General features: G+C 36.9%; 1 protein-coding gene across 1 annotated transcript in view; it reads right to left on the bottom strand.

Annotated features, from left to right (window-relative positions):
• Positions 1–9,546: 9,546 nt before the first annotated feature.
• LOC126100831 (serine/threonine-protein kinase BRSK2) overlaps positions 9,547–22,674 on the bottom strand; it is a 187,045-nt gene continuing 173,917 nt past the window's right edge. The window contains exon 14 of the mRNA XM_049911483.1: positions 9,547–16,998. Coding sequence (XP_049767440.1) covers positions 16,702–16,998 — 297 coding nt within the window. The 3' untranslated portion in view covers positions 9,547–16,701. The remainder of the gene's footprint in view (positions 16,999–22,674) is intronic.

Below are 22,674 nucleotides of genomic sequence, written 5' to 3'. Positions count from 1 at the left end.
CTGTTTATCAGAATACATGAGCTGAACTAAATTTATTGTGCATTTCATTGCCAAGATACTTCATTAGCTGTTATACATATTGAAATTAAGGAATTTGGACCTGATGTTTATTTCAGTGTCTGTTTACCATTTAGCTACTGATTTAGTGATATATGCCATTACTGATTTTTTGGTACATGGTGCTGATTAATTTCACAATCTTACCAACCTCTCCCACTGAGAACTTTAATGCTACGATGTAAAATCATAATCTATTTTCTTGTAATGCAGAACATAAAGTCAAATACCTTGACAAAGTTACAAAAAATACCAACAGAATATTTTACCTCTGCAACTGAAATGAACTCATTGTGATCAGAGGTATCTATATGTCCTACAAAATGTAAAACTGCATATTGTGAATAACATGTTTATATAGCTTTCTTTCACATGATGAAACAACTGATTTGGGCAGAAAGGAAAACACCATGGAGTTCTCTGAATCCACATATATTTTGCTGAATGGATGCCACATATTATATAACAAGTTGGTATAAGAGACTTTAAAATTTTTATCATACCTCAACCACCTGTTCACAAAAACGTAATGGAATAGAAATTCTATGGGCACCTGCAACTGAAAAATGATAAGATCCCTTTTTGAATTCCAGATACAGGTCAGCATTGCAGAGTAAGTTACGTAAAATGATATTAACTTATTCTCTCCCTCATGAATAAAATGTATAATTAGAATTCTCTCCTGACACCATGCTAGTTTTGGTATTTGTTAAGAACATGCTTTTCATAGACAAGCATATGCCGAGTCACACATCCTGCTGAGAAATGTGAGTGGTTACCTCATGTGGTGTATGGGTTGTCCCACTGGAGATTGAAACTGGAAGGAGAGGAAAAGTGTAATCCAAAATGATTAGTACCCATCAAATTTTGCAGTGTTATTGTTAACCTGGAAAATGATTGCTTGAGCCTTTGCAGCAATGCCAAGGATTTACATTGCACCACTTACGTTGGTCAATGAGCAAAGCATTGGGAGATATTTTATTGAAAATGACATTCTTGCAACATATGAAGGCAACAGAACAAATGAGCGTACAACACGAAGGATTAGTTTAAGAATAGGCTGTTATTCATATTGTGCAAGTATTGGGGGGCTGTCTTTTCAGTATCATCTTATGTGCCTGATTTAATGTTTATAATATGTTTTGGATCATCAATTTTCAGAAGTGCATGAAAACCTACAACAAAATCTACTTGTATGCAGCTGCTTGAAAGAAATAACTTCCATTTATCAGACATCCTTCGATACCTGATCCTAATATCACATACAAGCCTTGAAATTATTATTAAGGTGAAATGTGGGTCTTCCTTATTAGAAACATTTACACAAAACTGACCTATTGCTAAACTTCAACTGCAGTCTCAGTGTGGTGTCTGTAAGTCATTATGTATTGTAAATTATCATGCATTATGTAACATTGTGTATATACTGTGGAAGCTATTATATGTATTTACTGTGTAATTTGTTGTTTTGGTCTTCAGTCCAAAGAAAGGTTTGATGCAGCTCTCTGTTCAACTCTATTCTGTGTGAACCTCTTCTTCCCTGAATAACTACTGCATGCTACATCCTTCTGAATCTGCTTACTGTATTCATCTCTTGGTCTCCCTTTACATTTTTTGCTCCCCACACTTCCCTCCAGTACTAAATTGGTGATCCTTTGAAGTCTCAGAATGCATCTCGTCAAACAGGCCCTTCTTTTGGTCAGGCTGTGCCACAGAGTACTTGTCTCCCAAATTCTGTTCAGTACTTGCTCATTAGTTACATGATCTACCCATCTAATACTCAGATATCTTCTGTAGCACCACATTTTGATAGCTTCTGTTCTCTTTTCATCCACACTGTTTATTGCCCCATGTTTTACTTCCATACATGACTACATTCCATGTAAATGTCTTCAGAAAAGACACCCTAACACTTAAATCTATATTTGATGTTATCAAATGTCTCTCCTTCAGAAATGCTCTTCTTGCCATTGGTAGTCTACATTTTGTATCCTCTCTACTTTGGTCATTATCAGTTACCTTGCTGCCCAAACAGCAAAACTCATCTACTACTTTAAAGGTCTCATTTCCTAATCTCATTCCCTTAGCATCGCCTAACTTAATTCAGCTACATTCCACCGTCCTTGTTTTACTTTGTTGATGTTAATCAGGTTTGCCTTTCCTTAACCTTTCTTTTAAGATAAGTCATAGGATCAATACTATCCACATTTTTCTGGAATCCAAATTGAACTTCACAGAGATTGGCTTCTACCAGTTTTTCCATTCTTTTGTAAGGAATTCATGTTAGCATTTTGCAACCATAACTTATTATACAAACAGTGATATAATTTTCATACTTGTCAGCAACTGCTTTCTTTAGGATTGGAATTATTAAATTCTTCTTGAATCTTGAGGGTATTTTGCCTGTCTCATATATCTCACACATCAGATGGAAGAATTCTGTCATTTCTCGCTCTCCCAAGGCTATCAGCAGTTCTGGCAGTATATTGTCTACTCTTAGAACTTTGTTTTGGCTTATATCTTTTAGAGCTCTGTCAAATTCTGCTTGCAAATCACACCTTCCATCTCATTTTTATCTATGTCAACTTTGCTCTCTATGATATTGCCTCCAAGATCCTCTGTATACTGCTTCCATCTTTCAAGTTTCCCTTCTTTGCTTATGGGTGGTTTTCCGTCTGAGCTCTTGATATTCAGACAGCTGCTTCTCTTTACCTCAAAGGCCTCTTGCATTTTCTGTAAGCATTATCTATCTTTCCCTTAGTGAAATGTGCTTCTAACTTCTTACATTTGCCTTCTAGCAATTCCTGCTTGCAATTTTGCAATTCCTGTGAGATTCATTTTTTAAAGGTTTGTCTTCCTTTTTCTCCTGCTTCATTTGCTTCATTCTTATATTTTGTCCTTTCTTCAATTATGTTCAATATCTCCTGAGTTAGCCAAAGATTTCTATGAAGCCTTGTCTTTTTACCTATTTGATCCTCTGCTGCCTTCACTATTTTAACTCTCAGAGTTACCCAGTCATTTTCTGCTATACTCCTTCCTCCTTTTCTTGTCATTTGTTCCCTGATGCTCCTGAAACTCTCAGAACCTCTCATTCTTTCAGCCTACTGAAATCGCATCTCCTTAATTTCCTAAACTTTTGCAATTTTCTTAGTTTCGATCTACGGTACATAAAATAAAATAAATTGGCCAGAAATATCTTACTCTTTAAAATCTGGCTCCTAAATCTCTGTCATACTGTTATATAATCAGTCTGGAACATTCTGGTGTCTCCAGGTCTCTTCCACATTCACGTAAACCAAGTATTAGCTATGGTTAAATTATACTCTGTGCAAAAATCCTTTTGCTTAGTCCATATTCACATACAATTTTCCTTCTCTTCCTTTTCCTACTACTGATTTCCAGTCCCTCATCACAATTAAATTTTCCTTAACTATCCGAATAATTTCTTTTATCTCGTCATACATTTCGGCAATCTCTTCATCACTTGCAGAGCTCATTGGTATATAAACATAAATATAAATAATGCATTCACTATGCTGTTCATATTAGTTAACCCACCTTCCTACTTTCTTATTCATTATAAAATCTGCCCCTGCATTATCCTATACAATCTTATATTGATAACCCTGCATTCACCTGACTGGAAGTCCTGTGTCGCCTCCCACTAAACTTCAATAATTCCCACTATTTCCAACTTCAATCTGTCCATTTCTCCATTTCCTTTTTTAAATTTTCTAAACTACCTGCCTAATTAAGGGATCTAACATTCCACACTGTGATCTGTGGAACACCAGTTTTGCTTTTGCTGATGATGCATCCTCCTGAGTAGCCCCACCTGGAGATTTGAATGGAGGGCTGTTTTACCTCTGGAATTTTTTACCCAGAAGAACGCCATCATCAATTAGTCATACAGTATTGCAGCATGCCCTCGGAAAAAATATGGCTCTAGTTTCCCATTGCTTTAAGCTGTTTGCAGGTACTAGCTCAGCAAGGCCATTTTGGTTGATGTTACAAGGTCAGATCAGTGAATCTTCCAGACTGTTGCCCCTGCAACTACTGACAAAACTGCTGCATTTACACACCTTCACTCACGGCACACACGATTTGAAAGAGTACACACCCATACAGTTTACATGCCCACTTAAACAGGCCACCTGGGTCGGCCTCCTGTCGCGCTCTGGTGAGCCACCAAAGAAACAGCATTATTTAAATGATCACAAATGAGTGCTTGACCTATTCTTTATGCTATATAACAGTTGTACAATCAGTGTGTTCAGTACTACACACAACCTGCATCTTATGTGTTGCTCAATAAAGTAGTATGTTCCATAAATTGTGTTTGTTCTTGCTATAACAAACTTGGTGACGAGTGAGGGTGGTTTCCTCTATGTGTTAGTGTCAGTGCTCAGTCATCTCAGTGGCAGAAATACTCAAACATCTCATTGCCCAGCAGCAAGCTTTTGCAGAACAACAACAGACTCTTGCCACCACTCTCAATCATGGGATGCCAGCCTGTCTGTGACAGGTTACCCTCCCATCAGTGCAACCATTGCCCTTTATGATGAAATATCTAAAGATTGGGACTCCTACAAGTCATGGTTATGCCAACATTTCCAGGTTTTTCGCACTGGCAATGTAAACCTGAGTAGGGCTTTCTTTCTTCCCTGCCTTTTGCTGCGAATTTATCAGTTGTTGTGCCAAATTGTGGCTTTACAAGAACCAGCTAGCTTATCATTTGATGAAATGTGCAAGCTTCACTCAACCTATTACTGTGATAGAGTGCATGTCATTGCGACACATGTAGAATTTTACCATTGTCAGTCTTACAAAACCTGGACTGCAGAATTACACTGGTTGAACCATTTTGTAAATTTGTCACTAGTACCCATCACAAATCCTATGCTGATGATATGGTGTGTGATGTTGTTATTTGTGTGGTCCTAGATAGGGAAGTCTGGAAAAAAGCACTTCAGTATGAGAACCCAGCACTTACGGATGTGCTCAATATAGCACAGTCCTGTTTAGTGTCGTGGGCCACAGGTAGTCAAATTTCTGCATGGGGAGGGGGGTGGGGGTATCAGAAGTTTCTCAACCCCTGTTAGATATGCTGCAAGTGGCCAGGAAGACAGGAAAGCCGTTGTAGCAGTACATCCTTTGACTCAGCGTGGCATTGAGCAGCATCAGCTATGGCTACAGCAGAAACAGGCCAGTCACTACAGCAGCCGTGTGCCCTCCTGTCTTGCTCATACACCTTTGTCCAACATGTGTGTGCTGTGTGCCCAAAGCATTGGGCAGTTTGCAACAAGTGTTGAAAGAAAGGCCACTTTGTGTCAGTGTGTAACTCCTCTTCAAACGTTGCAGAGTTGCAGACACACTAGTACTGATGGACATAAAATGTACTTCTACAGTGACTGTTTCCCCAAACAAATTGTTTATTGATGTGTGTATTTTAATAAACCACTAAAAATGCAAGTAAGTGGACACAGGAGCTGCAGTGTAGTAAATGCACAAATGTGCATGGACTTGGGTTCCCCTCCCCTTACACAGGTTTCACGGAAGTTGGTTAGCTGCAATTAACAGCAAATTCCAATCCTAGGTCAGTTCTCCACTCCGGTCTCTTACAAATCTGTTATTCACCCTCTCACCTTTCTTGTTGTGGATCATTCCCATACCGCAGACATGTTCTCGTTAGATATGTTTATTGCTTTTGGTTTCTCCATTCCCATTGAGGTTGGAATCCCTCTGCTGTGAATTTTCATCTCTGTTTACCCCTGGGCTATGTTGTGCTATTGGTCTTCAGGCCCACATTACCATGAAAGAGTCTGCCCACCCTTGCTTTTTTAGGTGCAATAGGTGTCTGTCACATAGTGCAACTCTGTCAAGGCCAGATTGTACCATTTGACATCACTCAATGTCATTTGGCCCATTTCTTCCAGTGAATGGGCTACACCACTGGTTATCATTAAGAAGCCAATGGGTAAGCTTCATCTCTGCGGTGACTTCGGTGTGACAATTAATGCACAGTCCCTTTGCCCCACCATGACAAGTTGCTTGCAAAACTGTCAGACAACCACTTTTCCAAGGTTGATTTATCAGAAGCTTTCTTCCCGCTTCTCTTGAATGATGCCACTAGGCACCTTCTCATTGTCAATACGCCTTTCAGCTTTTACCAGTACCTATGCTTGCCTTTTGGTGTCATTAGCATGCCCGCAATTTTTCAGCATTTTTTAGAACTGTTGATAGCCTCTGTACTTGGCTGCATCAGTTAATTTGACAATATTATTTCAGCTTCTTCCACAAGACCACCTTAGCAATCTCCAATTGTTGTTTTCTGTTTTGCAGTCTGAGGGTCTCAAGTGCAGTCTTGCCTAATCTTAATTTTTTCAGCCATCAATTGAGTACCTAGGTTTTGAGATTTCTTGCACAGGAGTCAAGCTGTTGTATCACCATGTTGACATGATTGCAACTTTGCTGCGGTTGACCCCAGTTAAAAAATTGCAGGTATTTCTAGGTAAAGTTCCATACTACCATCAGTTTTTACCAGGTACATCCACTGTTGGTCAGCCACTGCACATTTTTTTGCATAAAAATGTGCCTTTTTTTTCTGGTCACTAGTTTGTGATTGAGCATTCACTCTACTTAAATCGAAGCTTCTCTCTGCCTTCTGTCTGGCCACTTTTCAGCCGGTCAATATTTAATGTTGGCTATAGATGTCTCTCAGCATGGTCTTGGTCCACAAATATGCAGTGAGTTTGAACAACCCATTGCATATGCTTCTAAGATTTTAACTCCTGCATAGCAGCGGTAGTCTTGGATTGAGAAGGAGGCTTTAGCAATTGTGTTGGCCCTCAAGAAATTTCACATCTTCCCGCATGGCTCTAAGTTTCATTTAATCACAGATCACAAACAGTTGGTTGCTCTTTTTAAACCTTTGGCTGCCATTACAGACAAGGCAGTGGATTGTTTGAAGTGGTGGGCTCTCTTCCTCTCCTGTTATCATTATCAGATTCATTACCAGTGAACAGTGCAATACACCAATGCCATTACCTTATTTTGGCTTCAGATGAGGCAGGACCTAGTGTTCAGTCAGGATGAATTGCTTTGTTTCTATTTAGATACTGAGAACTAGAACACAGTCAATGGTTTTTCTGTCACTAGTGCCGCAATAGCATCCTGTACTTAGTTGGGTCCTCACTTTTGTGCAGCAGGGTTGGCCAGAAACTCTCCGTACCTTTCTTTGGATCCCTTGCATAATTATGTCTCCCTCCAGCACCGCCTTTGTGTGTTTGATGCAGTTCTTTTGTTACCTATGGAGGATAGCGCTCCCCAAGCTGTGATTAGTGCTTCCTTTCACCGTAATGTACTGCAGCTTCCACATGTTGGTCATTGTGGGACCTCTAGCATCAAAGATTTGACCTACTGGCATACGTAATGACTGGGAATAGATTAGGACATTGCATGGCTTATTGCCACTTGCACGCACTGTGTTAAGCAACAAGCGGACCCATGGACAATTTTTTCCTCTCTGGCCAGCATTGCAGCACCCATGGGGGCATCTATGTGTCAGTTTTGCTTTGCCCTACCTAAATAAGTACTGGCTCATTGTAATGGACACCTATTTCAAGTTTCTCTATGTGACACATTGTCCTACACCACCCACAGTCTCAAACTTGCCAAAGATTTTTGAGCGACTTCCAGTACCATGGTTACCAATAATGACCCCCAGTTTATTGAGGCAATACACATGGTTCAGACATTTAAAACTCAGATCCGGAAGTATGTATCTGGCAAGTCCCGCGAAGTTGCTTTAGACCATTTTCTGAGTTCAGCCCATTTAACTCCAGTGGGGGACAAGAGCCTGGTGGAGCTGGTACATGGATGCCAACAATGTACACTCCTTCACCTGCTGCATCTCATGCCATGCCCACTGACATTGCCAGCTCTGCAACAGTTCCAGCCACATGTGTCTGTTTGGTCTCGTGATTTCAGCCACTGACCAATCCGGATACACGCCATCATTGAGTGTCGCCAGGACCAGTGCCTGTGTATCACTCTCACTCCTGACAGGTGGACGTCCTGTCACTTTAACCAGCTGTGGCAATGAGTGGTGGGGCCTGATCCAGAGGGCCGACCACCTCACCTGCCCCCACTGTTGCCAATGCGTGTTCCTGTGTTGCAGACAGTCCATTTCACACTGCAGGGGGTTTGACACCTGCAGATCACTGTTTGGGCCTCCCGCCTCTGATCCCACTCCTGCCAGCACCAGTGCAACCCCCACTGCACCTGAGCAACTGACACTGCAGCCATCGCATCCACCACCTCTGTTGCTGGGTCCCTTGAGGCTGTCATCTCTGACGTCACTGCTGATGCTTCCAGTGCCAACTGCTAAGCTTGACGAGGATGTTGCTATGCAGGCACTATCCCCTGTCATGCACTACAGCCTCTCACATGTGGAGGGACAGCACGCCAACCCACCCCTTCATCATTTCTACTCCTACTCGCTGGAGGCTGCCCACTACATGCTGCAGCGACCATCAACGTCAGGTCAGTGCATTGTGAGATTAGGTCTTTTTTTTCCACAGTACCAATTCTTTTTTGTTACCACTGCTTCTTCAGTGTCAGTGATTTTTTTCTGCACCATGCATTTTTCTGTGCCTAGTGTCTTTTATGTATGTATGTCTGTGGTTTTTCCATCCCCCGTAGAAGGGAGGAGTGAGATGCCTTCCCTCATGAAGAGTATGATTTCAGACAGTGCACTTTCATACACTTCACAGGCCTCCTTATAGAGGTCACCTGAGTTGCCCCCTGGTGCTCTCAGCTCAGCCGCCAAAGAAACAACATTAATCAAGCGATCGCAAACAAGTGATCAGCCTATTCTTTATGCTGTATAACTGTTGTCCAATCAGTGTGTTCAAGATTATGCACAACCTGTATCTTACGTGCTGTTCTGTAAAGTACTATGCTCCATAAATCATGTTTTTTCATATTATAACATGACCCTATTCAGGAACCACATGTTTTTCAGGCCTCTCAAAAGATACTCCTCCACTGTGGTTGCACTTCTTATATGCATATATTGTCTAGATTATAAACATAATGACGTGTCCTATGTTACAAGTACATAACTATACAAAATTAAATTTACGGGACTAATAAAAATCACAGTCACAGTTTGATTATTCTCTGTTGTTTTATCTGTAAGTACACTTTATGGTACCCACACCATGAGGTATTTATGGTATATGAGATGTTATGCGATGTAAATGTACGTTAGTAACTTGCACAACTTAAACAAATGTTGAGCGCATTTGAATTATGCAGTGTTGAAATCACTTCTTCTCAATAATATCCTTTATTAGATGATAACAAACAGAACTTTAATGTCATTATGGTGTTCACTGTTAGTTTATCTTTACTGCAAGATTCAGTATTAATATAACAACACATTCATGTAGTAATAACATAGTCATGATATCAGAAGGTCTTTTCTTCTCTTTAAAATAGTTGCACAGTAAAAGGTATGATTACGTTTAACAGTACTTCAGAGTTTTGTAATTTTATTTTCTGTCAACAGAGGTACAAGACCAAAAACTGATGAATTAATGTTTATTTCATGATGGCTTTTTTCAGAAATACTAGTACAAAAAATTGCACTATGTTTACAGCTTGTATATTACATTAACAAAACAGTCTGTTTAGTTTGGTTTATGCAACGTGTGAACTTCATATCTAAGTTTACAATGGACAAGTTCTATGCTGTCTATAATATGTATAAATACAGTCAGTATTCACTACTATAGACTAATGACTAGAAAGGCAGCAAGCTCTATGAAATTTAATCGAGCTTGAAATAAAAGTTGGACTGTTATGTATTTCATTTTTACACAGGCATCTTTAACAGTTTTGCTGCATGCTTTAATTATTATAGCCATTTATTGAGCATGACGGGCTTGTGTCTCAATCCAGCTTTATAATATGATAATTTTAAAAAATAATGTTTCAGTTCTTAAAATATGCTTTAATATACTAATTCTGCACAACTTTTCAATGAATTGCACCCCTTGATATATCAAAACCTGTCTATGTACTAAATGTAGGAAAAGTATACATGTACATTTGTCAAAAGAAGTTATAATTCTTGTCTGCACTGTTCAATATATTTTTTGTAACAGTTGACACTTCATTGTTTGCACAATGTAGCACATTGTCATGTACTGTAGACATTCAAGGTCATGTGAAGGGATTCATAGATTAGCAGCTTTAGTCAATACTTTTTTATTTGTTTTGCAAGAAACATTTTAATATATTCACTAGAAATGTAGTGTACGCATTTAAGAACAAAAGTGTGCATTATTGTATTAAAAGAGAACAGAAAGTAGCAGCTATTACATGGGAGCATAGAGAAAAACCTATGAATAATTTGCTTTAAAAAATTTGCTGCAATGCCAGCATAATTTTAAGATTAATATGCATTCACATAAGACTTAAATGAATGGTCAAGTTAGCACTGAAATTATAGAAACATCCTAAACTGTTTTGTTAAAACTTCAGTGTCAGTTGGTGTAACTGTGAAATACTAATTGTACTGCTGAATTCTTGCAATTAAAATGACTTTCTTTCCTTTCATGAGAAGCTACAACAGAAAGCTCTCAAGCATTTTGAAAATTAAAATAATTTAACATCTGTGACTGCTTACAGTGTAGTGCGTAAAAAAGTGAATTTAAAATTAGAGATATAGTGTATTTACTTTTATTAAATATCTTTCATTTAAATGGCACTGATGCTTGTTGCACTGCCTAACACAAATATTATAATCTTCATAAGTAAAAGATACTTGTGAGGACTAAAGATCTAGGAAATCATACAATGAGGTCAGAATAAGTAATCAAAAAGAACATTCCAACAGAGACATTGGCCCAAATGAAAATTCTGCATCATATAATTGATACTGTATTTCTCTTTCATTGTTTCTAACTATGTATTACTATATTGTCAGATTAATTTTTTTCAGCTGCTTTATACAGACCCATATGATTCCAGGTTGCTTAATGCTGTCATTTTAGACTTTCCTTTGTTACCACCCTAACATTCCGTATTAGTGACATTGGTCATTTACTATAGTGAGGTGGTAAAGCAGTTTCATAACTTCAATGATAGTACTTACATGAGGACAACAGGAGTGAAGTGTATGAGCAGTTAAAGAAAGATATGTATTTTTTATGTTGTGCTGTGGTTGGACATAATCTCAAGTAGAAGAATTATTGCAGGCAACTGAGGAAAATACATAGGTAACCTATGCGGTAAACATACATAAATATATGAACAGAGATGCATAAAAACTGCATAGAAACATTTCTATAATGTAACAGCTTTTGCAGCTCAGACATCAGGAAACAAAGGGAAATAAATTTACCCAAACACATGGAGGATCTTTGTATTGAAGGAATGACTTTAATACTAGACAGTATAAAAATTGTACATTAGCAGAAATTTAAACATGGATGTTTGCTTTATTACCAGGCAAAAGTAATGGCTTTTTTGTCTCAGAAATGTGTTTGCTGTGCTGCAAAAACATGATACATTTTTTTTCTTTTATACAATGAAGTGTGTGTGCTTCAAAAGGAAGGTGTATTTTAAGCATGCAAAATAACAGTCACTTTTCCTTTTATGTCTCTTTACTGTTACTTTGATAGTATTTTTGATCTTAAATAAAAATAAATGGCTTAATAAGTTAATATCACATAATACTAGTCTAATAATATGACAGTTTTACCAAATTTGCCACTGTGGACCTGTAAGCCTGATTTTCAAAATAATATTTAAAAGATATGGAGATTTTTGGATGTGAATTATGAGGGCAGTGAAAAAGTTGATGCAAAAATGTTTTGCTTCCAGTTGTGTGTGAAAGTCTTCAGCCCTGAATTAGAACAGTCTAAATGACATTAGAGTATATGCTAAACTGTCTATTTTATAACAGATGGTAAATGTTTGCTTAACTGTGGAATCAAATTAGAGGCCTGCATTTTCTGAATGGTGATCCTAAGCTTTCTTCTGACACACCATTTTGATGTGTCAGACAGTTTCATGGTTATTGTTTATTAGCATTTTTCTTGTATGAGTCAAGGCATTTTGAAGCAGCATTAATGAAGTAGCTGGAAATTGAAAGCATTTCAAATAATGTATTTTTGTAATATCCCAGAGCAAAACAGTGAAGGACTGTGCTGTATCGAAATAGTCTGAAACCATATTTATCCTCTGTCTAACTACATAACTAATCTTCTGCAGTCAAGTAATTCCTCATAGGTTTTTGTCACTGAAAGTGTAGCGAAATACTTGGCATCTCAGTTTAATTTTTATTAGGTTTGGATTTTTGTCAATTCTCTGTAAAAGAATTGTCAGTTAAGTGGGGCATTTTAATACAAATATAAAATGTCAATGGGCAAGAAAAGTAATTAGATAATCACTGCTGATCACTGAGAATACAATAATGAAATAAAAAACATAATAAATAGTACAGATTTGGAAGGAGATTCAAGACCATGTTGAATGCTGAACATGTGTTACATGAAAAGGCAGATGAAATTGCTGAAATGTCTTCCCTGCAATCCACAGATTATACTGATACAATTCACAACATACTAGGATACTTATTTGCTTTTTTTGTGGCTAAAAACAATGCCAAATATCTTAAGTAATGTGGGAATTATATTTTTCAGGCCTATATTTAGTGGTGACAAAGCACAAGATGCATTCTGTGCAAATGGGGAGTGAGAAGGGGAGGAAGGAGGAAAGGGGGTTGGAAGGTGTGGGAGCAACCTAAATGAAAAATTTTCCAATAGAAGCATATGACAGTGATCTCTATTCCTCTGTGAAAGGCTTGTAGCTGTGATTATGAAATATTAAGATAAGTATACAATGAACAGTGGATAGCTGTAAGACTGATATCATTTTTCAGGTGAGAGTGGCATGCAGTTGCTTATCATCTCTTCTTATTGTCACAATAGACATCTTCACATGTTAGGCCTTTTGCTCCTGTTCTCTCACCATTGGTTTCTTGACCTTTGCTCTGATCTTTCTCTTTTCACTTCTCAGTAGAAGTATGGGTATGTTATCCTGCTCCTCTTAAGTATCTTTACTTGACACTACCACTGAAAATTGTTGCTTCTACTTGCAAGAAACTCACATGTGTAATTAAAATAAAGATTTGCCATTAAATGTTCTCTGCACCAGGATTCAGTGTTTGTCATTTTCTCTTTGCAATAATTTTAGATGACATGGTACAAAATATCTTACATGAAGCCCATAGCACTAACTGTCTGCAGTTTTCATATCTTTAACAGACAAAACATAGTGTGTAAAGATAATTTGTAAGGTATACTTACACACACGAAAGATGTACAAAAGGAGTAATTGGATTGCTCAAAAATATGAAAATATTTCCAATGTGTAGAAAAATACTAAGCCATGAAACTAATACCACATGTAAATAAAATGCAGGAAAATTATTGAAGATCTGTCTTTGGGTCATGAAGATATCAAAAGTATGAGCTACACAGAAATGGGTAGATGGCACTTGAAAGTGCCAAGAATCAGATGAAGAGTTGTGTTAAAAAATGGAGTTATCAAGTGAGGATCCAGTAGTGTGTAACTATATTTCTTCTGCCAAGTATTTGCATTTCCCTTGGTAAAATCATTTATCTTAACACCCTTACTGCAAACAACTGATATTTCATTAACAATTTTTGAAAAAAAAAAAAAAAAGAAAATGGTGTCACTTGAAATCACCTCGACACAAATTTGAGAAAAGAAATATAGCTCACAATGTAACTGAAAATATGTTCACTCTATCACATGTAAGCAATATTTATAACCTTGACCTTCAATAAATCTTAAGCTGACTCAAAATTGCAAGAAAATATATGAAGCATCATACAGAGTATTTAGCATATACCCCACAAAATGATAAAGCTTCAACTGTAATTCCAAATTGAAGCAGACAAAAGCACTGCACATGGCAGACAGCAGAGCTAAATTGTGTCATCTGCCATCACTGTTTTGGAACAAAGACACTTTGTGTTTCCCCACTGTAGTTGATTATGGTGTCAATTGACAACATGATGTACAAAAGAGATAAGTTGCCAATGTAGAGCTGTTAACCCTTGAAGTGGGAAGAACAACATTACAAATAAAAGTTGTGAAACATGTTAGATGCCTCATTTTCCACCTTCAATTTTCTTCATCTTTTTTTCCATTTGCAGATGTTTGCTTTTTACCAATCTTTTACTGGCAGCTTTTGAATAATTAATTCCTTTGGAAAATTTGAATCTCTATGGTTGAATTTTTTCACTTAGATATGAGAAGATGAGAATGAATGGAGAAGATTAAAACAATTTATGTTATTATCAAATAATTATATTGTGAAACACCTTGACGTCTAATATGAGGAATGGCATGGTTTTTCTGTGCATTTCTTGATTCATTAAATTAGATTATGTGGAAGTTAAAGATGAAAAATGGCTACAGAACTGGAATGATAGAAACTGCATGTACCTCAAAGAGAAAGAATGGGAATAACATATACAAGTCATCATTAAAGCACTGTGAAAAAATAAACGTAAATGTGAATGTCACAACTGAATTAAAAATATGTTTTTACTCTTGCTACAGGAACAAATATTTGTATTTGACTTTGTAACATAATCAGCTTGTATAACATCTATGCAGATTCACACAAGAGTAATGAAAACATGGATCTGGCATTTTCTAACTGCTGTCCTTCATTTGTAAATAAATTAGCTCACCCTAAGAAGTTAGTCTTATTCTTGTTATGCATATAAATTTGAGAAACAAACATCTCTTGCATTTATTACTTGCAAAAGTACAACCCTCAGTGATTCATATTTTTGCCTTTCCTTTCTGTCCTGCTATTACAATTTGCAGTTGTTACTTCAGTTACACATTACAGTAGTTTTGAAAGTGGAAATCAGCTTACCATTTAGGATATTGAAAAATAATGCAAAACAGTCTTATCAGCAATATGTGAGGGAATAGTCAAGCCAGCCAATTATGAATATCATTAAAAAGTAAATGACAAATAGGTCTGAGGGCGAATGATTGCTAGTATTATGTACAACATATTCTGGCAAGGCAGTGCAACACCACAGCAAAAGGAATTCTTTTATCATATACAGAAGCCTTGCAGAGCAAATTTGTTTACAGAGACAGAAATGGTAGAGTTTCCCCAAATACAATTAAATTAATTGAAAGGACTTATCTACTAGGAATGTTCAAATGTGTAAAACGTAGTAATGTATCAGTTGTATCAATCTAAAAGTAATATCACAGCATTGCTGCATATGACTGCTAATATGCATCAGTACATATAAAAGATATGATAAAAATTATCCCAGTAAATCGTTTTTCTACCTGGAATAACTCTGGTATACCAGAATATTTCACTGTTTGTGAAGTGCTCATAATTAGTTATAACACAGAAATCTAACATATAAATAGCATCAGTGTAAAAGATGAAACAAACTTAGAGAGTAGTTTTAACAGTTTCAGCATTACTTAGCAATTTAAACACAGTCTTTCCTCAGTTCTCAAATAGAGTCACAACACTGGTGCTAAATTAACAGTAATATTCACTTAAAATGACGGCATAATTTCCCTGGAGGGACATTTCACAATTTTACTTAAGATGATGCATTTGCCAGTCACTCCTCACATTTTAGGGAATTAATGCCTTATTAGGAAGAAAGCAGATAATTACATAATTCTCTCTCTGCTAGGCATTCATAAACCCTACAGATTAAAAAACTGAGGAGGAGGAGGATGCGTCAACAACTTTTCAACTCAGTATTTAATACAATGTTGCAATTTTTTTTGAAAACTGGATAACAGTAACTAATTTAATAACAGTAATCACAAGAATTAAATTTATTGCACAAGTTATCACTGGCCAGCATAGCAAAAATGTTCTGAAAACAACTGATTGTACAACTTTTCTCATAAATACTACATACACATATAACAGTACAACATGCATATCTAAATGAAAACTGCGAGGCAAGGCCTGAATAAACGTTCCCTGAACAAGCTTATTTATTCTATCAGATTAAAATCAAAGCTCTTCACAAATTAGAATTATGACGAGGCATCATAAAATGTGCTTCATTTGTGGAATGTCATCCAGTGGTGCAATTTACATATTACACACCATTGTTTTGTAAAGCCTGTAAAAGTTCAGTGTAACAGACAGTTTTCTCAACTATCTCCACTGAAACTTGCTGTCAGCTGCAACATTTTCACTAAGGCTGTCTTTTTAGTTCTGTGCTCTGCTGAAGCAGTGTTCCTATATATAGTCAGCTGATGATGTGAAAGTAATCATATGCAAAATAAAAGACTTTTTTGCCTTACTCTTATGAAAGCATTCCAGATAACTAGTGCCACTATTGCACTTTTTAATACTCATCACAATTTTTTCACTTGAAGTCTGAGGGAGAAAGTTGAGTGTAAACACACTCCCAGGACCAGCATCTTGTGAATAGAGCAGTCCTCATGACCAAGCCACAAAAATGCTGCGAAAAGCTTTGTTGCTCTCCAGTTCAAACAGGGAGTTGAACACTCTTATTGGCTCAGTCCTCACGTAGCTGAACCTTGTGCGTCCACCACTCCACTGGGGCTTTCACTACTTGAACGCACTGCCTTAAGGGTAGGAGTCATTGTCTCAGTGGACGTGGGACAGGAGACTGTTGTGGCACCACTGCTGCTCTCTCCCCCTGAGCCGCCTCCACTGCCACCCCCATTATTGTTGTTATTGCTGCTGGTGCAACTCCGTCTCCTTCCACTTCCACTGCTGCCTCCTCCACTTGGGCTTGTGTCTCGCGTTGGAGATTTGACATCAAACACTGAGGTGTCACTTTCGATGTCAGATTCCACCTGTAATTAAAGTATATGTACATATGCAGTGCAGATATAATTATAAAGCACAATCTATAAAATAGAAAAGTATACAATGGTTTAACAGTCATTTATACTGTGTTCTAGCAACTGCTGTTTGTATTTTAATACTGTGTTTGTAAATGAAGTTAGATGCATTTCTTGCCAGAATCATGTAAGTAAAGTAGTCATCAGCATGAAGAAAAGTTTGACATTACATTTTTTTACTTTGCATGTCCTTACTGGACATCTTCACCTTCACCTTCACCTTCTTCCTATATGTGAACTATCAGTCAGTTATTGGAGGACACACAGAATCTGAATCACAGTGCAATCAGGCATTTTTCACACTCACCAAGAATAGACAATAGTGGAAGTCTTGTTAAGTACAATAAAATATTTTGGAATTGGCAAGAAAGAGAGATTTAGATCTGTGTGCAATACTTAAAGGGTTTCACTGTGTTTCTTGATGTGATGCCTTTATAATGTTTTTCTCAACATTTTTGGATGAATATTGTTTAAATTTGACTACTCAGGTGACAGTCTTTGTCAAAGTTTCATCCAGCATTTCTGATGGTGGATCGGAATTTGGTCCATAGTTGTGTAAGTTACAAGTACTCACAGTGGCAATGCTTATGTGCCTTTTTCCCTGCCCATATATTTGGCTTTAAGAAATTTCACTGCAAAGGAGGATTCACAGCCTGATAGTTGCTCACTGGGCCACATAAATCAGAAATATATTTCTGAAACTTGTATCACAGTTGGATGAACACTTGAAAGGCATGTGTCACTGGTAAACCATTAGTAATTCCTAAACATAAACACCACAGATTAGGCCTTAGGTCTGTTCCAATAGGCCGATTGTTGCCTATGGTGCACTACAAGTAGTAACCTATGATCGTGGAACATATGTTCAGCAAGTCACCAATCCCTCCAGCCATTACTGCCAGTAGATGAATCCTGGTAGCACCCCTATGTCTTTGTTCAAGCAGCTCCTCATCTGCTCAGAAAAAATCTAAGTTGGTACTCGAAACTGAATGATCCTTCTATACCAAAGGCTGTGACCCTAATCATTCAGGTAGGGAGACAGTCATCAGTAGCAACTCAGAAAATTGTATTAGTTGTCAAGCAAGCTATTGCCAGTAACTGTAATAAGCAAGCAGCATGCAAGCAAGTATGCACTAGGAAAGAGAGAGACAGAGAGAGGAGAGAGAGAGAGAGAGAGAGAGAGAGAGAACATTGCACTTCTGCAGGTGCAAAAATTCTGATTATAGCTGCCTGAGTGATCAGCTGTAATAGCAATGGGAATAGAAATAAGAAGGAATAAAGTCTGTATTTATATGAAATAAAAAAATGGTAGTTCACTAAAAAGTTCGTGCAATTTTCTGAGGTGTTACTGTGTCCTTGCATCTCCTGTCGATCTTTCCTAAATTTGTTTGTTGATAACTTATTGACATGGAGGAAAATCATAGTATTTTTCTGTGGATGAGGAAGGTGGAAGTTTCACATACTTAAAAGAAAATTCATCACAAATAATTTTCAAGTAAGAGAGGGCATTTTTATTTGCTCTCAAATAAGTAAGCCCATCAATTAACTGTAGTTAATTTATGTAAAATAGTGTCCGTTCAGTGGCAAAATAGAAGAAAATTAATGACAGGTCATAAAGGAATTTCCTGTTGTATGATGTTGGTGGATGTTGAATCACTGAAAATCTTATTTTTACATTCACATTTGGACTTTTTCTCCCAGTATGCTTGATCAAATAATCCTTTTATCTTGAGATCTGAAGCAGGGAGGAGTATAAAGGAAAAAATAGTGTGGAAATTCTCTACAGATAGTCAATATCAGGAAACAAGATAAACAACCACCAACAAACTAATGAGGTTGAAGACTCAAACTCTACCGTCAACAGTATCCAGGAATTCAATGAAAATATGCTGAAATACATTGGTGATGACTTAACAGAACAAAAGGCAACAGATTTTAAAAGAAAACTCTTGGTTTGGAACATGTGCCAAACGAGGGCTGATAGAAATAAAAGATAAGTTAGAAAAATACAGTGAATGGTAGAGGGAAAACTGGACGAAGAATGAAGGAATAGAAAAATAGGTCAAGCAACTCTGGACTGATCTCCCCATCTGTGAGAAAATGAGCTATGGTAGCATTGTTTTTGTAGGGTAAGGAAAACAGATTGATTCAACAAATATGAAACCTACATCCACAGAGGCTTGAGGTCAATAAGAGATGATGAAGCAAAGGCTACAAATAAAATGTTTACTAACTTAAAAGACCTCAACAAGAAAATAAAGAGTATCAAAGCAACAAATAAATCCACATTTTTAGAGACTGAGACACCAAAAGACACAGCAAAAAGTCATAGCAAATATAAAATTAACAGGATGTAGCCTCAGCAGCCAGAGGCAGTGTTTATGCATGTGTGAACTGTATTTGTGTGAATATATGGGTGTGTACGTTGTCTGTCTCAGACGAAGACTTTATGTCTCATGGAATATCATCTTAATAATGTGACTGGATTTATGATTTCCTGTCAGAGAGGTCACAGTTCATAGTAATTGATGGAGAGTCACTGAGTAAAACAGAAGTGATCTTTGTAGTTCCCCAATTTGCTGTTCCTTATCTATATAAATGATTTGGGAGGCAATCTTAGCAGCCGTCTTAGGTTTTTTTCAAATGACACTGTCATTTATCGACTAGTAAAGTCATCAGAAGATCACAACAAATTGCAAAATGATTTAGAAAAGATATCTGTATGGTGCGAAAATTGCAATTGACCCTAAATGGCGAAATGTGTAAGGCCATCCACATGAGTGCTAAAAGGAATCCATTTAACTTAGGTTATGCGATAAATCAGTCAAATCTAAAGGCCATAAGTTCAACTAATACCTAGGAATTACAATTATGATCAGCTTAAATCGACAGTGCATTAAAAATGCTAAGACAGGTTATTGTAACAGTACTAACAAAAGCCACTAGGTTACAGGCCAATCAAAAGATTGAACAGAACTCAAGATTTCCCTGACTGTGATGTATGCTGTTCAAACAGTTCACGTCACATTCAAACACAGCACTAACTGCATGACTTCCACCTAGGACAGCTGAATAAGTACAGTGTGAGTCAAAAGTCGCAGTACGCCCTATTGTGTCAAAAACCCTGCAGGAATGGTCTATATTTTATGGTATGTACAAAACATGGGTGCCATGTTGAAATTGACAATATTGAGAGAGAGAGAGAGAGAGAGAGAGAGAGCGACATGGAAATGGGGTCGTATGATGGATCAAATAACATCAGCATTTTTCTGATAAGTTCATTCCTCCAAACAGATTCAAAGTAGCAGTTATGGTTCAGAAGTTATAACAATCTGTTTTGTTGCAGGTAACTGAAGATGGCTTTGACCAAGGAGCCTTATCAGCCACAGTCCCAGTTTATCAGAATTCAGAAATCAAGCACCTGATTGTGTTGTGTGAAACTGGAGAGCCTTCTGATGCCAGTTGTTAAAATCTGCCTCTATGACACAGAAACTCCATTCACCAGAAAAGGCCATTGGCTGAAAGCTTTAAGTGTGAAAATCTTTTTGTTGTGCCTATTTGCAACTCAGCATCTCCTCTATATGGTGAGTAGCAACTTTCCTTATCATAATATTGTTAGTTAAAATATATGGACACACTAACATCATCATAAAGCAGAATCCATGTGCACTCAGTTAAAAATATGTAATAATAGATATACCATGATCTGCTGCAGTACACAGGCTGCAGGTTAAAATTCAATGCTAGTAAATAAATGAATAAAAGTGAATATCAGACTAAATAAAACCACAGAGGACTGTTATGCAAAGGAGGAATATAATACAGTAGAGAGAAATACAGCAGCTTATCACTGAAAGAAGGAAATGTATGAGTCACAGGATATCATGGAAAGCCATTAGTATAAACTACTTAGAAATGAACTCTACAGTAAATACAATGTCATCAGTTTAGTACTAATGACAGAAGCATATAAAAATTATATACGATTACAGAATGTGAGAAAAGTTAACTGTAACTTTGGGGAGGTAAGAAGGATGTGTGGAACTGCGAGAAACAAATATAAGATATCAGTCAAGTATTAAAGACAGGGTAAATTTGGAATATTCATAGTCTGTGTGACAAAAAAGAATGGAAAAGCAGTAGAAGAGGAGAAGGTCAAGTAGAACAAATCAGCTAATATGATCATAATTTGAGAAACCATTGAATCATTTGGGTCCACACAAGTTAGCTGGAGTTAATGAGATACATTCTGAACTATAAAAACCACAAGGACATGTGTAAACTAGAGGCCTATTATAAGTACTTTGATAACAAGAATTTCTGACACTGCAGATATTTCTTGAGATTCCCAAAAGAGGGCTATCACCGGACTATGAAGAAAGATATATGTGAATTACTCACTATGATAAAATACTAAAGAATAAAAGAATAAAATCAATAGGCACTGGATGAATATCAGTTTTGATTCAGGAATGGTATAGGAACCAACAGAGTGATTCTGGCCTTATGCTTAGGAAACAAAAAAGAAAAATTTAAAAATCTAGATTTTGTAAGGTTATTTGCGAACATACAGAAACTCATTGTGGGGAACAATAAAATGTTTCAAATCCTGAATGGGATGGGAGGTAGGATTAGGAGACAGAAAAACTCTACAATAGCTACAGAAACACAATATGTGTAACAAAAGTGTAAAGCAAGATTGAAGGCTATCATCAGTGTGTTTAACTTTTTTTCTTGAAGAAGTAATGAAGGAGTTCAAAGAAATTTGGAAATAACATAGCTCTCATGGCTAAATAAAAGTGTGGCTAAAGAAAAGAGAACTCAGAAGAACTTTCAAATGGTACATACAGTTACAAGACAACTTAACACACAACTTGCATTGATAACAAGCAAAACAAAGATGGAAGTGATGAATAATAGTAGTAAAAATACTTCAGGATGACAATAAAAGAATACTGCTAATTAGGATCTGTGAATTCACAAGATCACAAAAGTTAGAAATATATCAGGAGCAGATTAGGGCATGGTATGAAAGTGAAACTTGGACAACTGTAAAACTATTGAAGAGTTGGAAGTATTTCAAATAAGGGAAAAAAGGAGCTAGTAGAAAGGATAGATAAAAATATACAAATGGTAAATTCTTAGCATCAAAATGACAGTTTGGGACATGTGGTATGGTACTGACTGTAAGAAGTAAGCACAGATAAAAAAAAAATAAACTCAGAATACGAAGAGAGAGAGAGAGAGAGAGAGACATAAAACCAATCAAACAAATGATACTCAGAATTACTGACTTTAATCACAGAAAACCAGTCAAAAATGACACTCAGAATTACTGAACAAAACCAGTCAAAACTGACACTCAGAATTACTGAACAAAAACTGGAACATTCTGTGCTTGTTAACAGTGACTCAGCTGAAGAAACAATACAACAGCTGTGCTATGTAAAAAAAGGATGGATTCCCAATACAGCAATAGTGTGATATTCTGACTGTCATATTGATTTGTCATTTACAGAAGGCTGTATTAATGATACTCACATTAATAATATTAAGTTTGTATGGCTCAGTGTCAAAATGCTAGTCTTTCAATCAGAAGGAGTTTTAGTATCTTTCCTGTACTTAACC

The sequence above is a fragment of the Schistocerca cancellata genome, chromosome 9, assembly GCF_023864275.1.
Source record: "Schistocerca cancellata isolate TAMUIC-IGC-003103 chromosome 9, iqSchCanc2.1, whole genome shotgun sequence".
NCBI classification, from domain to species: Eukaryota; Metazoa; Arthropoda; class Insecta; order Orthoptera; family Acrididae; genus Schistocerca; species Schistocerca cancellata.
Note: the sequence above shows the minus strand (reverse complement) of the source record. Positions and strands in the feature narration are given on the sequence as shown.